Source organism: Canis lupus, chromosome 8 (genome assembly GCF_011100685.1).
Source record: "Canis lupus familiaris isolate Mischka breed German Shepherd chromosome 8, alternate assembly UU_Cfam_GSD_1.0, whole genome shotgun sequence".
Lineage (NCBI taxonomy): Eukaryota > Metazoa > Chordata > Mammalia > Carnivora > Canidae > Canis > Canis lupus.
This window is the reverse complement of record NC_049229.1, coordinates 36,618,793-36,642,980: the sequence shown is the minus strand read 5'-3', so window position 1 is coordinate 36,642,980 and position 24,188 is coordinate 36,618,793. Positions and strand designations below refer to the sequence as shown.

The 24,188-nt window shown below is 42.9% G+C and overlaps 1 protein-coding gene across 1 annotated transcript in view; it reads right to left on the bottom strand.

Annotated features, from left to right (window-relative positions):
• Window positions 1-24,188, bottom strand: part of PRKCH (protein kinase C eta) — a 233,539-nt gene that overhangs the window by 92,407 nt on the left and 116,944 nt on the right. Inside the window, exons 3-9 of the mRNA XM_038544885.1 lie at window positions 23,985-24,135; window positions 21,461-21,495; window positions 17,948-18,036; window positions 16,156-16,285; window positions 13,815-13,942; window positions 10,736-10,879; window positions 10,378-10,551 (exon numbers count right to left, since the gene is read on the bottom strand). Of these exons, the coding sequence (XP_038400813.1) occupies window positions 10,378-10,551; window positions 10,736-10,879; window positions 13,815-13,942; window positions 16,156-16,285; window positions 17,948-18,036; window positions 21,461-21,495; window positions 23,985-24,135 (851 nt within the window). The remainder of the gene's footprint in view (window positions 1-10,377; window positions 10,552-10,735; window positions 10,880-13,814; window positions 13,943-16,155; window positions 16,286-17,947; window positions 18,037-21,460; window positions 21,496-23,984; window positions 24,136-24,188) is intronic.

Sequence of the window (24,188 nt, the reverse complement as noted above, 5' to 3'; positions counted from 1 at the left end):
CAAAAAGAAAGAAAGAAAGAAAGAAAGAAAGAAAGAAAGAAAGAAAGAAAGAAAGAAAGAAAGAAAGAAAGAAAGAAGAAAAAGAAAAGAGAGAGAGAGAAAAAAAAGACATGTCCCCTAGATGCTTTCCAAAGTACATGGCTACTCTGAGCCTATCCTATATAGAAACCCCAGAACTGCTTCTGTGACCAACCCACCAAGGAGGGATTCTTGCTGATTTGGCATTACAAACAGCCTGTTCAGGCCCACGGATTGTGCAGGAGAACACCAGCTCCACAAGGCAGGGATTGTTGCATGTTTTGTTCACTGCTGCATCTTCGGGGCTTATGGCAGAGCCTGAAACCTCGAACACACTCAGGTACACCTCACCTTCAGTGGCAGCTCTGTATACTCCAGATGGGCTAAAACTATAGTGACAGATGAGGCTGATCAGTCATAAGAGGCCCCGGGTAGGTGGTTCTTGGGCTGAGCAAAGATGGACACAGCTGGGCACTTACCAGTGATAAGATAATTATAGGGAACTTGAGTGTTTCAGAACTAAAATCTATTACCGTCTATGGTTTGCACCCAGAGCAGTTGGTCAGGTTTTTACACTGCACAATTCTGTCATCAGGGTGGGGTGTATCTACTCTCAGGTGGGGCTTTAGGCCCCGGCCTGACTCTCCAGTCAGTCCTGGCAAGAGTCAATTTGACTTCCCAGGGAAACACCTGCAGGATGCCCCCTGGTATTGCTTAAAGCTCAGACACTCATTTGCTAGCCTTGTAGCCATTCTGGTTACATTTCTGAGGGAAGACTAGCACATCCCCACCCCCCTCCCCAGAGCTCAGTGTCCTTGTTGAACTACCTTTCCTCTTGTAGTAGAAGGACAATGTTTATGCCACACTCTTTGTCATACCCCACTACTCCATGTGTATTCATCCTCTCTTCCCCACCAGACTAATGATTAAAAGGACTTGCTAGCACTCAGTGTGATCACCAACTAATAGACTTTTCACTGCACTATTTGGCAAAAGGACCATTGCCTTCTCCATGGAGCCAACTCAGGCACTTGCAGCCCACAGCTCCAACACAGGGCCTTGTTGAGGTCTAAGTGCCTATATAGTCTGGCAGGTTCCCAGTCCCAGTCAGGGAAAACCATAGCAAAGCACTTGCCACCCCAAAGCTTCAACAGTCATTGGGAGGCACAGAGCCAATTCTGACCAAGGCAAGTCTTGGAAATATAAAGGAAAGGACACATGATCCATGAACCATTTAGCAAACATGGAGGTGGCAGGTCTACATGATCTCCAGATCACCAATGTTGATGATGGCCAGCAACAAGGCCACTTACAACTAAACAACCTCAGATCGAAAAACATGCCAACTCTTTCACCCCCCACCCCGCCCCATCACACTAAGTCTCCTGGCAGTCTTACCCGAACAGGGAGAGCCAAAGGAACAGCATGAACTCCAGCTTCTCCTATTTCCCATTCATTTACGAGGCCCTGATTAGCCACAGAAAGCCTAAGAGGACAGAAGCAAAGGTCCCAAATGACCCTCTCCCCCGGAAATCCAGGGCCTGGAGATAGTCTATGTGCATTTTGTCCCCAGATGGAACACTATTAATAAGTTGGGAACATGCCCAACTGGGAAACACCATGTTCTGGCTCATTTTCTATTTAGATCTGAGCCAAAGGCAAACTTTAACAAATGACCCACAAGCAGACCAATAGTATTTGTGGCAGTCATTGCTCAGGGAAAGGAGGAAACCTAGTTCCAAACAGATAAGAGAAAATATCTTCAGGTGTTTCATAAAAGGCTGAAGAACTATATATTGTGAAAAACTGCCTTTATTCCTGCCTAATGACACTATTCTTGGCTGTACACATTCCAGGGAGAAGACCTTTCTCTGTGAGGTATTTTAAAGCTAATGGCATAGATTATTAAGCTGGATGACCTGTTTAAGAATTCATGGTCTGTCTCTTGTTTGCTGTGTGATCAGGGGCAAGTTATTCAACCTCTCTGGACCTCCCAATTTCCAGATCTTTAAAATTAGGATAATAGCAGCTACACCATCCTCGATTGTTTTGGGTATTAAATGAGATAGTTAGTTGCACAGATAACCATGAAATGCCAACATGCACAGTTGTATAGACAACAGTAATGAATATAAGCACCTAGAATGCACACAAGGGTCTCAACAAATAGTAACTGCCATTCCTCTTCACCCATCCCTTCTACCAAACAGATACCACTCAGGCTCTAAGAATGACCAGCTCTCTAAAGGCATTAACAGAGGCCTCTTCAGAACCCTTGTCTTTTCTAGCTTTTTTGTGCGTTCCCCTCTCCTCCCCTAGCCACTGTCACTGGGTCTCTTCCCCTAGCCCAGAATGTCACTGTAACTCAGGGTACCACGGGTAATGCCGCTCCAGGGGCCCAGTGTGCCTTCTCTTCTCCTAGGCCAGTCTCTGGCAGCAGCTCAGCAGATGAACAGGCTGGCGACTGCTGCCAAATACCCACTAAACACTCAGGAAAGGGAAAGAGAGCTGGAGGGACTAGACTGCATCAGGGCTGTGAGGGGGCTATAGGGAGCTGTGGGGGGCTGTGGGGAGCCATGGGGGGCTGTGGGAGGCTGTGGAGGGCTGCAGGGGGCCATAGGGGGCTGTGAGGGGCTGTGCAGGGCTATGGGGGGCCATAGGGGGCTGTGGAGGGCTGTGGGGGGGCATAGGGGGCTGTGGAGGGCTGCGGGGGGCCATGGGGGGCTGTGCAGGGCTATAGGGGGCTGCAGAGGGCTATGGGGAGCCATGGGGGGGGCCGCAGGGGGCTGTGGAGGGTTATGTGGGGCTGTGGGGGGCCATAGACAGCTGTACAGGGCTGTGGAGGGTTATGGGGGACTGTGGGGAGCCACGGGGGACCATAGGGGGCTGTAGGAGGGCTTGCGGGGCTGTGGAGGGCTGTAGGTGGTGGTGGAAGGCTGTGGGGGGGGGTGGAGGGCTGTGGGGGGTGGTGCAGGGCTGCACGGGGCTATGGAGTGCAGTGGAGGGGCTTTGGGGAGCTCTGGGGGGCTTTAGGGGACTATGAGAGGCCATGTGAGGCTGTGGGGTGTTATGGGAGTGCCGCATAGCAGGCTGTAAGCCTCCTACCCACCATGCATGTGAAGCTAGGTGTAGGGTCACTCTCTGGACCAATAGGTCCATGACAGAAAAACAGATTCAGGTGGAGGGGCTTATATGGGAAAAAAAAAAAAAAAAGTCAAATGCAAGGATCTTCCTAAAAACAGGGGCCTATGAGTTAAGCCAGAAGTAGAACTTAGGGTTCTGACACCGAAGGTGGTAGTGCTGTCAGTCAGCTGCCTGATATAATTCAGTAAGATTCATTACGGAGCCATATGACCTGCTATCTCATCTGTCTGTCTTTCTGTCTCTCATGCACGTGCTCTCGTATGTACACACACACACACACACACACACACACTCCTTTGCTGATATCTCATACAGCAGCAATGGAGAAAATACAGAGAGTAATATTCCCGCGGACTCATGTTACCAGGTGATTTTCATCATATGTTTTATGGATGACTTAAGTATACCAGAATCACTGCATAGCAGCTGTCTAAATAGACGGTGTTCAGTATGCAGGATTACCTGGTACCTGCGCCTTGGGAAGTAGGATTTCTGACCACCATTTGAGGAGTGGCTTCCTCTGGAAAGCTATGTCCCTGCCAGAACTCCAGCTGCACTGCTTTGTGGACAACCTGGGTAGGCTGACACCCTGAGGACTCCCCTCCCCCAGCCCTCCGCAGCAGCCCAGATGTCCTGAGGAAAGACGGATGGGCAGAGGCTGGCTGGGGGTAGAACTCCAGAACACCAGGCTTCTGTCCCTGTAAAGGAAGGGACCGTGCATTCTGGGGCCCACCTGAAGGCAGACTGCAAACACACACTGGAACATTCCCAAAAAGAGAGGCTCCACCATGGCTCATCTCTCTGACCTGGGCCTGGGTCCTGCAGATGACAGGCAGTTCTTGGGCACCAGACACAGTGTGTCTTAGGTCTTCGAAATGGAAATTTTTGCCTCAATAAACTGGGTCTCTGAACAAAGACTAAAGCATCTGACCAGTATTTACTTTGCCACTCCCCCTCCTGCTACTGCCCTGTCTTTGTTCTTCCCTCCCTCCACACTCAGCTGAGGCTCCAGGAGGACAGCCAGTGGACAGCACCCCCCAAACCCCCCTCCCTGAGCTGCAGGTGGGGGAGGGATGGGGGGAAGGGAGGCCTGGATTCCAGGCTGTAAATGCCAGGAGGCTCAGCTGCTGACACAAGAGCCACTGATGAAGATGAAAGGACTGTGAAGTGAATTTAACCTGGAAGAGCAGGGCAGGCTGTGATCACTAGGCCTGCCCCCCAACAGGGACCCTCCCCTCCTCCACCCTGGCTTAGCAAAGCCTCACTCCTCCCCACCCCCATTGTTAAAGAAATATAGTCTCACTACCAAAACCAGCAAATAGAACAAAGAAGAAAAACCATCCATCTTGTCACTACCTTCGTCATCCCCTGGCAGTTTATTTGGCAAAATTTCCTTCCAGGCTTTTTTTGGATGGGCTAGGTTTGCCAATTCACCGTCTTGGACAGAACCTGATATGGATACATGCCACTAATCCTCATAAATCCTGTATTATTTCCTGGGCTCTAACTTCCTAGTTCCACCATTTAGTGTAACAGATTTTAAGCAAGTGACTTAACTCCTCAGCGCTTTATCAACTCAGCAAAATGAAGATAATAATCACACCTGTCCTAAAGGGCTGTTGTAAAAAATGCAAGCAGCAAATAATACATGTTAGGTGCTTATGACGGTGTCTAACACCGTATCGTTCCACAGTGTAATATTCGTTACCACTTTACTGGCTGAAAATCTCCATCCAATGGTCTACTATTTAATAGTCAAATCCTACTGCTGAATGCTGAAGTTGTTCCCGATATTTTCCTATTATAAATAGCACACCGAAAATTAAACATCTTTATGTGTAACGTTTATTTTATTATTTCGGCTAGTTTCAGAAATAAAATCAGCAGATGTCAGAGTACGAACATTTTTATGAATCCTGATCCAGATTATCAAATTATTCACAAACTATTACGATTCATAATACTATGGCAAATGTATGAGGATGGTGATTTAATTATATATTTGCAAGTAGCGTGCATTATCATGAAAGAACTGGAGGCGGTAATTTATGAGCTCATAATCCTATGAAGCAAACTTGATAGATTATCCACCAATTTGAAATTTATTTATTTATTTTTGTTTTTGCTAAGAACAAGTGTGTCTTCAAAATTCCTACTTTTGGGGTATTTCCTACCCTTCCCTATGGAGTCTGTGCTGGCCCTGGGAAACCCCAGGACATTTTTCTTTGGTGTAAAGAAGGAAGTGGTCATCACAGCAGTGAGTTTTACTTTTGAATAGTGTTCCGCATGTACAAAGCATTTCTGTCTTCTCTCCTTTGGTCCTCACTACAATCTTGCTTTCATTTTAACCATGAGAACTTTAAAGCTCAAAACTATTTTAAGGTAGGCTCATGCCAGCTCAAGGAAAACAAAGTTGGAAGAACTCGGTTCTTCCATGTCCAAGGGCAATGCCCCTTCCATAGCAGCAGGCTAGAGGGGAGCCGAGGCAGATGGGAGGTGCTGAAGCAGACGCTGAATCAGTGACATGGGCACTGGTGGGTCACAGCACAGAGCTGCCTCCAGGGTCAGCCTGACCCAGAGATGAACCTCGTCTCCCCTACTTACAGTCCAACGACCTTCTGCAAGTTACCCACTCCCCAGGGCTGGGCATGAGAGGAGTAACAGTTCTCTAAGGGTTTTTATAATGAATAATGAGATGATACTTTGCAAATAGCTGAGTGTGACCCTAATACCTCACCTCAGCTCACTCCTAAATGCCGACCTTGACAGTTCAGCATAACACACGGATTAGCATCTCATTTTAGAGGCCATGGCCTGCCAAACAGAGTAGCAGCTACAGAGTAATGTAACTGCTGTAATTCCTTTTGTAATTAACATTTTCTATTCTGTATTGTTAGTTTTTCAACAGCAAGTGGGGATTGTTATTGGGGATTTCTGACAGATGCACAGAAAATAAATGCCATGCATATTATGGAGGCTGATACTTTGCAAACCGGAGAGAAGGTATAAACTGTATCAAAATGAAAATTGCATATCTCTAGTTCAGCATGAGAAAATTCACTTGATTCTTTAAGTTGGTTCTCTCTACTTTATCATCTAGACTTAGGGCAGGTGAGAATTCCTCTTATCCTTTGCTTTGGAGACATCTACTGTAAAACACAAATTCTAACTCCCAGTTCTGTTCCTATCGCTGGTGGAGAAATAAAACCACCTTGCAGTAACGACCGCCACCTTGTGGCCGCACATGAAACTACCGCTAGGGAAAGGCGAGCCAGCGCTTAACACCTGCTAAACGCTGTAGAAATTGTGTTATATTTGTTATATGGTAAATAATAATAATAATTTGTTATATGGTAATAATTCATAATAATAATTTGTTATATGGTATAATTCATATTTTTCTAGAAAACTCAGCACTGCTTATGCTACTTTCATATGGCTCTCAATCTGTTCCGGGTTTAGGTCTTGTTCTACTCTACCATAATACAATCTAATTGTGGTGACCTTAGACAGTTCTACAGAATCATGGGGATTTCCTTTTGCAGGCAAAAGTCCTCTGGAGTTCAGTGTGAGATACTTCTTTATTTTTTCATTAGAGTACCTTGAAACAACAGCCACTGCACTACCAGACTAAGTTCACTAACTGCCTGTCAACGGTCTGATTCAAAGGTTATCAGCCAGTAAGGATCATCTAACTTAACGTCACAGAAAACCATCCACTCTTTGGCTCAGGCCCTGAACAGATGATCTGGGTGTAACCCTGTCTGGCTGCCTGATTCATGGTATAATCCTGAGGCTCAATCTTGAAATGCAGGCAGACAACTGGTATCAACCCTCTTGACAAAGGTGTTTTCAAGCCTCAGCTGCTACCCCATTCCCCTCTGAGATAAGAGCTGGATGAGAAAGTGAGGCTGGGGGAGGGCCTTCTGTAGGCAAAGAAAGCACAGAGCACAGGAAATTGAATTTCAAGTATTCTACAGGAAACAGAGACCAGAGCTCCAGAGGAACCCTGGAGTGCAGAGATGGGCAGTCCAGAATCAGGCAAGGCAGCAGGGGTAGTGTGGGCTTTGGGGCCCTTTAAATGAACCAAGGTGAGGTGAGGAGCATATGGCCCCCTGGAGTCCAGACCATGAGGAGAAAGGAGTGCAGGGGCAACCAGGACCTATGAAGCCATTAGCTGATGCCCCAGCTCCTTCCCAGATGCATGATCAGCATGGGAAGTGCATGTAGTACATCCTCATGTTGCCCAGCTTCTAGCCTTCCCCAGCCTGCCCCTTCTCCAGGCTGCAAGTGGTCCTTAACAGCATAGATGTGTTCTTCGTTTAAGAGACACTTAAACTGGGACACCTGGGTGGCTCAGGTCATGATGGGGGGCGGGGAGGGGAGGTGTCCCAGGATTGAGTCCCCCAACAGGCTCCCTGTAGGGAGCTTGCTTCTCCCTCTGCCTGTGTCTCTGCCTCTCTTTCTGTGTCTCTCATGAATAAACAAACAAAATCTTAAAAAAAAAATAAAAAAGAAAGAGCAAGCTGCTTAAACACCTGTGAATGCTCAGCCTCACTCAGAAGTATGCCAATGAGAACTCTGAAGAAACCATTTTTCAAATCTGTCCAATCACTGACATGATAGGTTGCATGGTATGATGGGATAGTGGGGAAAAGAGGCCTCACACATGGCTTGGAAATCTGAATTTAGAAATACAGGCAAGCAAGAGAGAAGAGTCTGGGCTCTATAGTCAGACTTCCTGGGGTCAAAACCTCTGTCTCTTAGAAGTTAAATTTCTTTAGGCCTCAGTCTCCTTATCCAGAAAATGGGAGTGGTGCTAACTTACTGGGGCTACTCTAAGGATTTAATGAGAAAATGCTCATAGACACTTAGGACAGTACCTGGCATACAGGTGATAAAATGTTAGCTATCTTTAACTGCTATGGAGAAGAAGCTGATTGGACTCAGTCACAATTTTCAATGCACATAGCATAGGCCAGGCAATACCACTTCCGGTTGCGTGTCATATAAAAATAATAGAACAATATGTAAAGATACAAGGGGACTCAACGCAACATTGATTGGAATAAAAGAGTAGGTACAACCTAAATACATAACAATAGGAAACAAGTTAAATAAATTATGTCATGGTCTTAAAATGGAATACTATGCAGCTATTTTTAAAAATGAGGCAGCTAGATATATACAAATATGACACAATCTCCAAGATATATTATTACATTAAAAAAATAAGGTGTAGAATGTGATGTAGAAGGTGATGTATACTACCACTTGTGTTTTTAAGAAAATACAGATGCATATATGTTTATGGGTGTATGTTTTCATGTTTTAAAAATTTTTTCAAGGGACGTCTGCATGGCTCAGCAGTTGAGCACCTGTCCATGGCTCAGGGCGTGATCCGCGGTCTCAGGATTGAGTCCCATATCAGGCTCCCTGCCTGGAGCCTGCTTCTCCCTCTGCCTACATCTCTGACACACTCTCTCTCTCTCTGCGTCTTTCATGAATAAATAAATAAAATCTTTTAAAAAATAAAATAAAAAGTAAAATAAAATTTTTTCAAAAGGCTACGCATCAAATTAGTAGTAACTGTTTCTTTCAGAAAAAGGATATGGATATTTAGAGAATGCTTCTATTACCCATTGCAGAAAGTTAGCTTTTTTTCATAGTTAAAAAATACAATCTGATGTCATTCCTCTGCTTAAATTTCTTACATTTGCTCTTAGACTAAAATCTCAGCTCCTAAAAAAAATAAAATAAAATAAAAATAAAATCTCAGCTCCTTAACAGAGCCTTCAAGGCCCTTCACAGCTGGGCCCAGTCACCTCTGCCCCAACAGTTCTCTCCACAACCACCCCCCGGCAAGCCTCCATTCTTCAAGCATGCTGAGCTTTATTTACACCTCACACCTTCACTAACCGCTACACCTGTGCATATGCTGCTCCTCTAGATGGAACGTTCACCTTCATTTTCGTTGCCTCATCATTCTAACTCACCCTTCTGGTCCAAGCTTAGCTGTCCTATTTTCCCTAGAAATGCACTGCAGTATCCCAGTACAGCTGGGATGTCCCTGTTCTCCTCCCACACCTCCCACGGCCCTGATGGTAGCAGAGATAAGGAGTGTGTCCCGGGTTCTCTTTCCCAAAATGCCTTCTGATTTCAAGAAGGTTCTGAAACATCTGTGGCAGACTCTCTGGGTGCCTTCTCAGGAGCCATCTCTCCTGTTTGTTGAAGACAGAAGCCAAGTTCCAAGCCTGACACTAAAGAGACAGCAGAGTGCCATGTCCCAGGGGATGAGTCAACGTTAGTGGGAGTCAACCAGGGTAAACCTACTTATCTTTGCTAGATATTTGCTCTTCCAGTATCCTTTGCAGCTAAGGGTGAGCAGGTGATTTTTTCTTTCTTGATAAAAGGAGAGTGGCCCATGATGTCTTTGTGCCTCTGTCCTTATGCTTCCTGCTTCAGATGCCTTCACATGAGGTGTGAAGTTGAGGACTACGGTAAATAACTTGAGACCCCATGGGGAAGAGATGCCGCATGTCATTGAACAACTAATCCAACACTAGCCTTGTCACTGCCAGACTTCAAGAAAAAAGGGGTTGTAAAACGAGCTAAACCCATCCTTTCTATTTATTACATACATGACTCTTGGGTATTCTGTTAACTGCAGCCAAAAGTGTTCCAAACTGGGTACCATAATAGAGTAGACAGACTTGAATCCCAGGATCGGTTCACAGAAATCAAGCAAAGGATCCCTGATTGAGGCAAGGAGCAATGCCTTGAGACTTTACAAATTAAGTTTCTCAGGACTTAACCCTGATCTGAACTTTTGTGCCCAGGTCATAACTAGTTCAGCATTTAGGGGTAAAGCTAAGGTCAAAGTCACCAAGATAAACAGTCCATGACATTTACTCTGTTCTTAGACTTCTGTATCCTTCACTCTGCTAGAGAAAGCTTATATACGAAGACCTTTTCAACCTCAAGATGATCCTTCTCTAGAACAACATGACAGTAAGCAGTTAGTTCATTGGTTTCAACTTTCTTCCAGAGGTCATGAGAAGTTACTGGCCATGAGAAGTTATCTCCACATGGCCCTACAATGAGAGTTCATCCCTCAAAACTTTGATGCATTGCTTTATGAAATCTTCAACATCTCATTGTCCCATCTCTTTAAGAAATGAGGCCATTGAGGTGGTAAATGGGAGTGCTACTTACAGGTGTTTGAAAGCAGCAGAACAACTGTGTGAGGAAGGGGTGGTTGCGAGCCAAAGATAGGATCCTTTTTTCCGTCATCGTGCATTCCACATCATCATCCTGCAAGATCACGTCCTTCTTCAGCACCTTCACAGCATAGAGCTCTCCTGTTTCTTTTATTCTTGCAAGCATCACCTATGGCAAAGCAAGAGAAGGGAGCACAGGCATGAGAACTCTGGAGATTCTTAGGGTGTGGGAACACATGGGGGACAAAAAGGGCCTGGCACTTGGGAAGTATGAGCATGCTGTATGTACATGCACACTCAAATGACATACATGTAGGATATTTACTTTAACCCAGACACCTATCAAGACTCACCTTCCCGAAGCTCCCCTTCCCCAACACTCGGATGAACTCAAAGTTGTCGATACCAAGTCGGCTGGAAGAATTAACTCCGACCCCATTTCCCTCTTTGGTGTTTTCCCTCCCCTGTCGTCTTAGAGTTGACCTGGAAACGAGCTTCTGCAAAGAGAAGTAGGAAAACATGGAGTCAGAGGTCACAGCATGGGCATGAAGCATTTATGGATGGAGAAGACCTTATATGCTGCCTCAACTCTCAACACAACAGGTGGGGAAAGATCATTTCAGCTTGATATGTGATAAAGTTCTGCCATTCAAAACTACCTCAGTACCAGCTCCTGATATGTGCTTACTGTATTTGAGAAAGAAACATTTTAAAATATATCTAAGCCACAGAGAGTTTCAGTGTGAACTCAAACGGGCGTGTATAAAACACGAACGCCTTAGTCTGGTCCCTCCAGTGGCTTACAAGTGGCTTTCCACAGGATGGTCAGATTCCAAGAGCGCCACCTGGTGTCCACTTCATTCAAAGAGCGGTTTTCACATTTTATCCAAGGATCCATACCAGGATGTGAATGAATGAAGCAATATTTATTACACAATATTTTAAATTATATAAGAGAAGTAAATTAATATAACTAGGATAATGAATGAATGTATGAAGGATAAAATTTTAAATACCTCTCATCAGCCGTCTTCAAAAAAAAATAAAAGCAATTGTACATACACACATACCTAGCTTTACACTTTTAAAAAATATAATAAAATTGTTGTTTCATAACACACATTTTCTCTTTTTTTTTTTGATAGGGATAACACACATTTTCATTTAACACTTTGTCATGTGTATTCTCCATATCCTTCAAGAACATGAGTTTTAAGGGCTGTCCAATATTCTGTTTTATGGATATATCACAGTTTATTCATTAATTCCCCTGCTATCAGAAACATAGGTTATCTCCCATTTTGGCCAATTTAAATACTACCATCATGAAAATCCTTGCATGCAAATCTTTAAAGCAGGGTGATCAAGAATCTAGGTGCTCAAGCAAGCTGCCTGGGTTCAAATCACAGCTCAGTAACCTGATCCTGTAATTTTGAGCAAGTTACCTACCCGTTGTCTCTGTGCCTCAGTTTCTTCTAACAAAGAAGATGTTATAGCCTCTGCCACACAAATTATTATGAGGAATGAATAAAAGCACATAAAGCACTTGGATTGGTGCCTGGCACATTCAATACACATGAGCTGAGCTGCTGTCATTATCATCATGATCATGAGCATTATCTATTTTCTTAGCTTTCTGGAAATGCAATCTTTTGGTACAAAATGTAAATCTTGAAGACTTCTGATACACTGTCAACTGGCCCTCCAGAAACGCTGATCACCAGCACAATGAGAGCTCCAGTCTCACCATACTGAACCAGAAGTAGGTGTGGCCTCCTCAGTGGGTAACCCACCCCATCTCAATGGTACAAGCCCTGTCACAGGGAGGGATCTACACAAAGGCAAGATGACTTGCAGATGTCCATCGTGGGACATTTATAAGACAAACTACCACTAGACAACAGATCAAAAGTCTAACATTCTGAAGCTCTTGACCTATTTAGCTGAAAACCCCCGGCTTATCTGGAGCAACTTCTAAGCAATGTTTTCAATAAACAACAACTGTGCAATTGCTTGAAGCTACAAGGATTTTACTTACTCAATCCAATAAAACAGTGATTATGGATATAAAATGGATCATCTTAAAAATCCAATTGCTTTTAGTAGTTTCTCCCCCAGATCTCTGATCATAAATATTGCAAGATAAAAAAACTTAACTAGCTTGAATCTCACTTCCTCCACTTAAATACTTCCCCTGGTTGGGCTGGTATTAGCTAGAAAACTCTAAGCCAGTATTTCTCAATCTTTTGTTTTAACCCATTCTTCTCTTTTGATAGACTTAAGATTCTTTTTCGTGTCGTACTGTCAAATAACAGGTAATTTTGGTTTTTTCACTTTTAAATATCATAACATTAAAGATACTTGGTTCAAGGGACAAATGACAAATGGCACTGCCTATTGTGCCACTTGGTCTGTCTTATTCCCATTACATTTTAGGAGCCCTGGTGCAGGCTGAATTCCTTAATCTATGCCCTTCGGAACAGTTGTCCCATGCACTAGAAATCCCCCTCATGGCATCAGCATCCCACCTGTCCATCCATGGGCTAAACATCAGACATTGCTAACACTTTCCTGAAATAAAGGAATATAATCTCAGTCCAAGTCCCTAATCTACCCATAACAAGGAAACAGGGTGGTGATTATGGACGTTTCTGGATAACCCAACAGTGACAGTGATGGTGCTTCCCTTCCTAAGTACCCAGAAACATTTAACAGTTAAGTCTAGAATTTTCCTAAACCGGATATCAAGCTAAACCTTTCACAAACCACAACAGTAGCCATGGCTCTTTCCCAGTGCTCTGCAGGCCCAGCCAGGAAGGCAGCAATAGGACATGAGTCTGGGAAGCAGTTGAGGCTCTAACGGTCACAGCAAGTGGAGGTGACTCAGGGAGGCTGTAAGACAAAACATGCCCACGGCAACTGACAACCCCACCCACTCCCAAGAGCCAAGAGGAAGGAACTCCTGATTGTCGCTGAGCTTGAGAGATAAATTCACAATCCATAAACAAAAACTGCAGAACAGCTAGACTCCAGAGCTGTGGAGAACCTCAAAGATCTTCAAGTTCAACCCCGTTAGAGGGGAGGAAGCAACTCCAGAGTTGCTAGTCAACTATACTGCAGGGGCCCCAGCTAAAAGGAAAACCCAGGGCCCTGGACTCCAGGGCTGTACCAGACCACAGGAAGCTAATTAAAAAAAAAAAAAAAAAAATCCTTCTTCTGCTTCCTGCTATATCTGCATGCTTGTTATTTCATGTCATATAACTGTATACAGAATCTTCTTGGTGGAACAAAATGCTCTTAAAAAATACAATAAATCTTGATTATTGTGTTTGCTGAGATTAGGAACTTTGCTTATGCCACATGCACTCATTTGGACTTGCCACATCTGAACAACGTCTAAATTGCAATACATTGCAAAAAGCAAAGTCTCACCGAGGTTGGAGAAATATTTCCGGGCTGGAGGCCCATTCCTGCCAGGGTCTTGGCTAGCTCCACTGCATTTACACCACAGTTAGGTGCCACGTTCGCCTGACATCGAATGTGGACATTCATCTTACATACTGGAGGGGGGGAAGAGAAGAGAATCCACATTCAGGAAGGTGCCAATTCAACATACACTGCAAAAAAGAACTTTAATAACCTGAAAGATGATGACAGAGGAATTGTACAGGCTGCACAATGCCATCTTCTCATTAAACTGAATTCACACTCCAAACAAACTCTGACATCTTTCCCATTTCCATTTTATGCAGAAGCAGAAAGCCTGGCACACTGATAAATAATAAATTTCAAATCCACTTTTTCACCGTGACTTGATGAAAGACATTCATCTAAATGATATGTAGTAGTCAAAGCCGATTTAACAGCATGATTCAATACAGAAATCAAAATGCTCATCCCAGTGAAGTTTCAGTCAATTAACAAGGCATCATGTCAATTGACTCTATGCTTTTGCCTGTATCCCTCAATAAAAGGTAGCAATCTAAATGCCACATATAGATTGCTGTTCAGACAGGATGGAAACGGTGTTTCTGAGAGAAAAACCTCTAAAGCTCTCTTTCTGAATATTGTTGTGGTTGGGTGGCCCTCACAGCACAGGGTACAGCATCCTGTGGGGCTGTGGTTCTCAGTGCTTGCAGCCTGTGCTTCTAACTACTTCACGGGGGAGAGAAGCAACTTTTTTAAAGGTCAAAGTAAATGGCAGTTGGAAGAGGAGAGAAGAGCAAGCTAAGTTCCTGGTGCAGAGGTAACTGACCTGGGAGGATGAAGGGACCCAAGGTCTAATCAGCAGAAAGTTCTGACACAGTTTCTTTACTGGGGCCCTGCTGATTGGGAGGCAGAACTCAAACCACAGGCAACATATTCCTGCATCAGGAGTGTCAACCCATCGTTGGAAGCATGCACAGATCCAGGCTCTGTGGGGTCTGGATTTATGTAATTTAGGGTGCTCTCTTTTAGAGAAAGAATATCCAATCAAGTGGAGAGTTCTGGAAGATACCCTTGCAGGGAAGGCACCCTGAGGCTTAAGCTTCATTAGCTTCATGGTGAAAGCCAGTACAGAGAAGCACACCTGCAGTGCCCTCTCTAAAGGACCATGTGACAATAAAAGCAAAAATTACAGGAGATGGATCATTGTGTGTGTGCTACCCTCAGGCCACGAGGGACAAGAACAATGCAGATGAGCCCCACGCCTGGCCCTGCGTGACAGCAACAACTATACAAAAGCAGAAAGTGACTTTTGCAATGAAAGCCACACCTAGGGGTCACCATCCAACTTCAGATCAAGCAGTGCCTGAACCAAAGCTACACATGAGCTGGTTGCTGTTTTGGTTGAAAAAGAATTATTTCATGTTTCTAGGAAAAAAGAATTATTAAATAACGTTCTAAAGAGATTTTTAAAATTTGCCCCTCCTAAAGACAGGTGACTAGTCCCTTTATGTTGGCAGAGCAGGCTTGGTGAGTCCAAACACTTGATGGAAGTTGTCTGGCTGCAATGACATCAACTCTGCCTCCCCCAGTGACTCAGGATTTATCTAGAGCTTCAGGCTGAAATTCACCTGTATTTCCGCAGGGGACTGCACCCCATGACAGCCAGACTGTCATGGCAACACTCAGTGGGAGACAACTTGAAACTCCCCAGCTCCTAACAGGACAGGAATCACACCTTACTCTCAGACCCTTTGCTAAGGCCAAAGTTCCCAACTCAAGCTCCATTGGGCAGAGTTACTGAAGCACAAGTCCATGGCCAAAGCTCAAGCATCCTTCACCCCACCTACCTCTCCAATCTCTATCCACCTCTTTGAGGAAAAGACCCAGGGCAGCTTTTCTTGTGCTTTTACTCGATTCCTGCTTATTTCTGGTGAGGTCGCTGGACCTACTCTCCTGCCAGTTCTTACTCATAACCGAAGCCTCTCCTTCGGCCACCTCACCTCCTACCACCTTCCGTTTCTGACCAAGATCCCATTTTTTCCTCTTTCAAATATCTATTAAAATATGCAGCAACTAGCAGGCCCTAAGCACTAAACAGATGACAGCCAGCTACACAGAACACTGAGTTTAACAACTGGCTGAATAGACATTTAGGAAATCTTTTAGACCAGATGTAGCTCTCTTTACATGCCTGACCAGGAACACATAAGCACAGACTACTAAGATATAATTCACAAAGTGCCTCAAACCATCGATCCTAGGTCAGAGGCTGAGCCTATAGGATTCCGAAAGCTTGTAGCTTGGTGCTTTCATGAAGTGGGTACCCAGCACCCTAGCATCTCACTTTTACACTGAAGTCCTTGTCGCATTATCCCCCAGAGCAGCGAGCCACAGTGATCGCAGAATGTTGGTACTTTGTAGTTGTGAATACTGAACTTGTGTGGGATGTTGATTCCGAACCTCTGTTCAGCAATCTGTAAAAGGGAAATAGAAGCACAAGAGCTAGAATGCCACACCAACATCTTTTGTAGAAACTGTAACAGGAGGCCCCCAAATGCAGTGTTACCATGACACCTGAGCTAGGTAGATTATTTCACTGTACTCAGGCCTTCCTCGCCAGGCTGAGCACATTTTCTAACCAATAAGACTAAAAAGAAGGGGTGTAGTGTGCATCAGATGGTTCACCATTTGGGGAGATAAATGGTGATAAATGACCTTTTTATCATCTTTATATTCAGGCTGTATTTCTCTCCTTGACAACTCCCTCACACCCATGTCTATTTCCTAGAACCTTTTAACTTCAGGATTAAACAGGTCTCTTATAGACCAAATACACTTGCTAACACCACAGGCTTTTCCAGATATTGTATTGGTGGGGACCTGGGAGGAGAGGGTGGCATCCAAAGGGCATGGAACCACAGAAGGAATTCATTCCATGGTGACACTCTAGTGGCTTCCTAGTGGCTTTGCCCAGCATTTGCATTTTACAATCTGAGTGCAAAGGTCCTGCTTTAATCTCACCAACTGCTTCCAGCACATAATCAGACTAGGCATATGCTCTATGGTCTATGTCACAATTTGGTTTTGTTTGTTTGTTTTTAAAGATTTTATATATTTAGTCATGAGAGACACAGAAAGAGAAAGGCAGAGACATAGGCGGAGGGAGAAGCAGGCTCCATGCAGGGAGCCCGATGTGGGACTCGATCCTGGTACTCCAGGATCATGCCCTGAGCCAAAGGCAGATGCGCTCAACCGCTGAGCCACCCAGGCATCCCTATGTCACAATTTGAAACAACAGCAGATTCACATGTGACAAGGAGTGCAGCAATTATAACTCCTCTTGAAACTTTGCTGGTCTCTTTCTCATAAAAGCAGTAGCACGTACCTCTGCACGTGCTCTTGAGCAGTCGTCCTATCTGTGTGCTGCAAGCAATACTGAGCTCAAAGTCAGACTCTCCCATGCTTCTGCAAATCCACCACTCACTGTCAGCAGTACTCCATCTGCTTTCTATCCCCACATTTAGATTGTGCCCAGCCCGGCTGAATGCAATGTGAGTGACAAGAACAAGATTCAAACCTTTATATATAGAAGCGCATCCTCCCTGAAATTTTGGAAGACACCGGAGGGGGCTAACAGTCACCTTATTGAGGAGGCACAACTGACAGTTAACAAATACTTTTCACATCAGTTCTATCTTGCGTAAGCCTCACAAAAGTCATGTGAAGGAAATAGAAATCACATTTTAAGACTGAGACTGACAGAGAGGTTAGCTGGCAGAGGCTGGATTCTGCATTCAAATACTAGTCATTTGATGCCAACCTCAGGGATCTTTTAAGCCCTCCAAAACTCTCTCCAAATTAGAAAAACTGATGCTGAGAGCTTGTGACCAGCTGGTCACTAATGGGATCAACTCAGGGACAGGTCATGCTACACAAGCAGAGAAATAAAAATACCATAAAATAAAAAGGAGAGAAAATTCAATTCTGATATCACCATTCACCTCAAGGAGTGTGGAAGGGAAGTAGAAAAGGGATGGAGTGAGAAAAATAGAGAGAGACAGACAGACAGACAGAATAGAATTGATGTGCAAATAAGCTTGTGCAGGCACTTAATTAGCAAACTACGATCTTCTTACCTTTGAATCCATTTTGTTAATATTGTTCTGGCAAGTGCAGGCTGTAACAATTAGATGATGGCAGCGTTTATGGACAACACAGGTGCACACTAGGGAATTAAATGCATGGTTACACATTTATTAGAGGCTCACGGTCAGCCAGTCCTAATAGAGTCAACAAGGGCTATACCATGCCAAGGTGACTTGATTTGGGTGTCTGGCCCACACACGGGCATCCAGGGCACCCACCCCTCCCATAATCAATACCCTTACCCTAACTCATGCCTCTGCTCACATCCAAACTATTTGCACTCACATCTTGAGCCTACTTCATCCTTTCTGTCTTTAATAACACCTGCACTCACCACCACAGGAATCCTCTCACGATATAATCCTGGTCACCTTGCCCCACGATCTAAACCTTCAATAGCCTCTCGCGGCCAGTGAGTTGAGTTCAAATTTCCCAGGTGGGTTTCAGGCCTTCTGGAAGCTACCCCAAGCTTCCTGTTACCTTTCTTTTCTGGGCACTCTTTGTTCCTGGAGAAACTAGACTGGCTGCTCTTCCTGGAGTAAGCCTTTGCTCTTCCCCACACACTGACCGTGTCTTACTCAATTCCTAGGACATTCTCTTTGTCTATTGTCTAACTACTTATGTTTATGATAAGACACACTTGAGAAATGTCTCTTCCATGAAAATATACTACCCTTGGTTCCCCTTCTAGACCAAACTATCTCTCTCTCCTTGGTTCTCTTACAACCCTTAGCCTGCCCCCCAGTGTCAACTCTTCCACACATAGCCTCCAATGGCCTTAGACTTCCCAGGCAGCATGATGCCTTGAACAAAGTAGGCACTCATTAAATATTTGCAGAATGACTCAATCAACTATTTGAATACTTAGAACTTTCAAACATTTTTTCCCCCATTTCCATCTGGATAACTGACATAGGGCAGACAGAGTTCAGTTTGCCATTAAAAGATGAGCAATTACAATGGAGCAGTATGAAAATACATGTTATTTTTTAGATCTTTCAAGACATGTAGAGGTTTTTAGGATTAAGTACATAAACACTGATGACATGTCAGCAAATAGTAATATACTTTAAAACAAATCTAGCTTTCAGCAGGCTTAATTGGCAGGGGAACCAAATTGAAAGTTCCCAGAGAATTTGCCTTTTTAGATGAGGGGATCTCCAAACCATCCCTCACATAGAAAAATCTTATATTCTGAAGCATCTGAGGTTTGGTTATTTTTGTCATTAGCTTGGCTAGAAGTTTACCAATTTTATTGAACTTTTTAAAGAATCAGCTTTTTATTTGGTGGATTTTCTCTATTGTTTTCCTAATTTCAATTTTACTGATTTATGCTTTAATCTTATTTTTTCTGCTTACTTTAAGCTTCTCTCCTTTATCTAATTTCCTTAAAGATGAAAACTTAGATACTGATTTTAGGTCCTTCCTTTTTAATGTATGCATTTAATGCTATAAACTTTCCTCTGAGTACTGCCTTTGCTGCATCCCAAAATTTTGATAAAATGTACTTTTATTTTCATTTGGTTTGAAACATTTATTATTTTTTCTTGAGTCTTCTTTTATCTCTGTGTTATTTCAAATGTGTTGTTTAATCTCTAAATATTTGGGGGGCTTTCCAGCTATCTTTCTGTGATTCACGTGTACTTTAATTCCACTGTGGTCTGAAAAGAAACGTTTTATGATTCTATTTCTTTACGACTTCTATTCTTTTAAATTTGTTAAGGCTTATATCATGGGCCAGAATATGGTCTATACTGATAAATATTCCTTGCGAGCTTGAGAACAATGCGTATTCTGCTATTGTTAGGTGAGGTAGTCTATAAATGTCAATTTAATCAAACTGTGATATCCTTACAGATTTTCTGCCTGCTGGACCTATCAGCTACTGAGATATTGAAGTCTCCAACTGTAACAAAAGATTTGTCTATATATCCTCACAGTTCTATCAGTTTTTGCCTCACGTATTTTGACTCTCTATTGTTAGGTGCCTACATGTTAAGGATTATTAGGTCTTCTTGAAAAACGGGCCCCTTTATCATTACATAATGCCTCTTCAATCTGAAGTCAGCCTTGTCTATTGATTAGTGTTAGCATGGTATACCCTTCTCAAACCAAGTATTTGGTTTTATGTCCCTTAACAAGATGTGAACATATTGGGGTCTTCATATCTCCTGATCAACATTCTTTCCTGTTCTTTCAACAACAAGTGGCCCACTGAGAATCAGTCCATCAAATATCCTGCACTAAAAGCATAAGACAGATCAGAGTTGACTGCGGACATGTCCCTGTGCTGGAGAGGGACCAAAAAGTAATATCAATTCTTATATGTGAACTATGTTCTCATTTGGGACTAAGATTAATAGCATAAAGTCAATTAAAGTCTTATTGATTATATATTCTATTTTTTCTAAATTTGAGAACCCAATAGAATTGCTCATACATGTTAAAGTGAAAATTATATCCAAGAGTATGTCCTATACCATTCTAAAGGAAAGAATGTTCTTACCTCACCTTCTCCAGAAGAGAAGGCAGGATTTCCTTACTGACATGGAGGCTACCACTCCAGGAGAAGTAGTGCTATTTTACCAATCATCTGTAGAGTGCAAATCAAGAAGATAGGTACCCTATGTATTGTGTGATGATGCTCAAGCCAACAACAAAGATAGTCCAAATAAAAGACAAACCAATCCAGTCTGGCTAAATCTGAGTAAGAGCCTTCTTTAACTCCTCCCATTTGGAACACTAGTAAATTGGTTTTATCTTAGAATTGTGAAAGTCAAAATAAATTTAATGCATAATAACTTACAAGATTATTAACATATTAACTTTGAACATTTCTCACATTTTTTAAAATTAGAAAATCAAAAAGCAACTGGGATAATAGCTTCTATTCCCTATGTAGGTTAAGAGACAACACTGTGCCACTTCTCACCCCTATTAACAACAGGGTTGTAAAAGACAAAAATTTAGCTTCAAGATTTAAGGGTACTGCTCACAATATGGCATTACCTTTCAGTGTTTTCATGTTACTGCAGAGGCAAAACTTTAAACAAACTTTATTAGGTATCTCAGCTTTAGAAATAAAAATATTCCTTCTATGCTATCTAAAACGTAGCCAATTGAGCCCCTTGGGATCCCTGGGTGGCGCAGTGGTTTAGCGCCTGCCTTTGGCCCAGGGCGCGATCCTGGAGACCCGGGATCGAATCCCACGTCAGGCTCCCGGTGCATGGAGCCTGCTTCTCCCTCTGCCTGTGTCTCTGCCTCTCTCTCTCTCTCTCTGTGACTATCATAAATAAATAAAAATTAAAAAATAAAAATAAAAAAAAAATAAAACGTAGCCAAAATTTAAACCACACTAAAAAGTTGCAATTCTATAGGGGGGTCTCATTTGACCTGCAGAGTTATTTATCACAATATTAATGAAATGTATCTGTCTCCTCTTAGTATAATCAGTTTTTAACATAGGAACAAGATTAAACATAGTTTTTAAAATGTTTTCTTACCTTGACATTGATAACCCTGTTTCCCGAATACTCCCCTGTTCAAGACAACAGAGAAAAAAGTCATCATCAGTCTATTTCAGCCACAGTCCTCCTGTAGTCATAGTACTTAAGGAAAACAAATGCATGCCATCCTTTGCTCCTTTATGAAAAGCATAATTTCAGAGAAGAAGCAAAGATGAGGTGCTTTCTGAGCCCTTGTTACCACAAAGACAGAGGAAGTCACCTGATGACCAGAATGCTCCAGTGATATACACAGGTGGATATTGGCGATCCTCATTCCACCCACCTCCCTCTATGGCAAACCCCATGTCCTCATCTGGTCTTATGGGTCTTATGACTGAGCCTCAGCCTGAAGGATCACTCCACCTTTGACATTTGCACTCACATACTCATAAAGATCCACAGGTTGTGAAGTAAACAGCTGAGCCTACAGAAGCTGCCTGGCCTGAGGCTCCCTCCCTCTTCTTTGTGCCCCCATCAGACCTTAGAGTTCAACAAGGGGTGAGGCACAGAAGTGCTGCCACAAGATGCCCGTCAGGCCCACAGCTGTCATCTTGGTCTCTCCCCTAGGATATTCTCTGGGCAGTGATGACATTATCCCCATTCTCATTTAACACAGACCATAGTTTATTAAGCCTGGAGATGTGCCAGGAACCAAGCCACATTGCTGACATATAGCATCTCATTTAATCCTCGCAAAAGCCATGCGAGGTAGCAGGCATAACAGGAAGGCTCACAGCACAGACTCTGAAACCAAACGGCCTAGGCATGATTTGGGACACATCATTAATTCCTTTGAACCATAGTTTCTTCATCTATGAAGGGCAGTTAATGACCACAGTACCTACTTCATAGGGTTGTCATGAAGATAGAAAGAGGTGATAATGTAAAATGCTTAGAATGGCACCTAGCATTTTAAGATCTATATAAAAATTCATAATGTAAGCAAAAAAATTATCTTTATTTTACAAATAAGGAAATATTGATGGATTATATACCTTATCTAGGTTCACACATTTAGTTGGTGATGAGACTGAATGCCAGAGTATATACTCTTAACCATATATATGTAACATACATTAATATTATATTGTGTGTGTGTGCCTGTGTATACGGGTGTGTGTGTGAGAGTGAGAAAGAAAGAGAGAATGTGCAAGCGAAGGCTAGTTGAGTGGGAGTTAATGTTTTCTTGGTGGAAAAAAATTTAGTGAAATTATCAAAAAAAGTTTCCACTGAGAACGTTAGTTGAGGTCCCAGGTTGTCACCACAAATGCCCACAAGGGTAGGCAAGTCACAGAAAGGAGGGAGGCAGAATGATGTGACATGAAATGAAGAGTGGCAGATCTTTCAGGTCAGGAAAACCACAAGGAGAGAGGTGGACAACACCTAACTAGAGAATACAGATCCCACAAAAGTGGAAAATGGGCTCAAAGTGGCCAACACTTTTGATTTGTTCAATTATCACAGCAGGAACTGTTTCTTTCTGAAGACTAGAATTGTGATGGCACATTTGTAGGCATCATATCAACAGCTAGTTTAAGGTATTTGGTTTAGACAAGACTCTATTCTTAATGTAAAATGCCAGAAACACTAACCCTGGACTCTGACTGCTAAAAGGTAGCAGGTACTTTTAAACCAAAGTAATCTCACACACACACACACACACACACACACACACAACCAAACCACAAACTCATGATTGATAACTTAAAAAAATTTACTTTGAACCAAGTGCTTTTGACTTAAACAAAATGACTAAAGTTTGCAACAAAAACAAGGATTTCCTTTTATGCTATAGATACTCATATGTCTTTTCTCCTTCAGAGATGGGCATGTATGTGTACATTTTTGGATGTGTGTAAGGGATCGTTTCCTTCTTCCCTTTCCAAATAAATGTGTTTAATGTTGGCTCTAAATGATGATAGCAATTAACAAATTTATTTTACAGTATAGATTTGCCACTGAGGCTTAAGCTTCAGTCACACGTATAGTAAGATATTGCCCCAATTTATCTAGAATTTCTCAACTGTTAATTATTGCAATTCCTTAATACCAAGGATTATAGTATGCAATCACTATAAGTTATTACCTTTGGCCACATACACTGTATGCTCACTGTACTTACAATAATTAATTTCTGTAACCTATCACATAAGTCATACTTTTTTTAAAGCAATACTGTTGTTTTTTTCTCTCTTACTCAGTGGCTGATTATCCAATTTATTATCTATATATTGATTGATTAGTCTCCCTAATTAGTGCCTCTTAACCAGTTAATGATTCATTAGCACCTTTCCCCAAATGATTGGAAGAAGAAATAACATCTAAAACTTGGATCTGTAAATTTAGATTCTTTTTTATTGGGAATTAAAATTGCTGGATCAATATATTAGAATAAAAAGCAAAAATCAGATCCTAAAACAATTCTTCATAATCATGCTTCCTATGAAACTACACACAACCAGAGGAGGTCTTGATTATAGAAAGAAGCTCCTAGGAAGAGAGAAGCCAGGGAACCTCATACCAGATAAACTCCCTGCAGTGAGAGCAGTAGGTGGGCTGCCTCAGGTACGTGGCCATAAACTTGTGTCCATTGATCTGGTGGACTCGCCTTCGCATAGCCCTTTGGCGCTTCCTGGTAAAATGTTTGAAGATTCGGTCTCTCTGGAGAGTGGCTGTACATTAAAAGAGAGGAAAAAAGATTAATGTGCAAATGAATCTAGCTGTA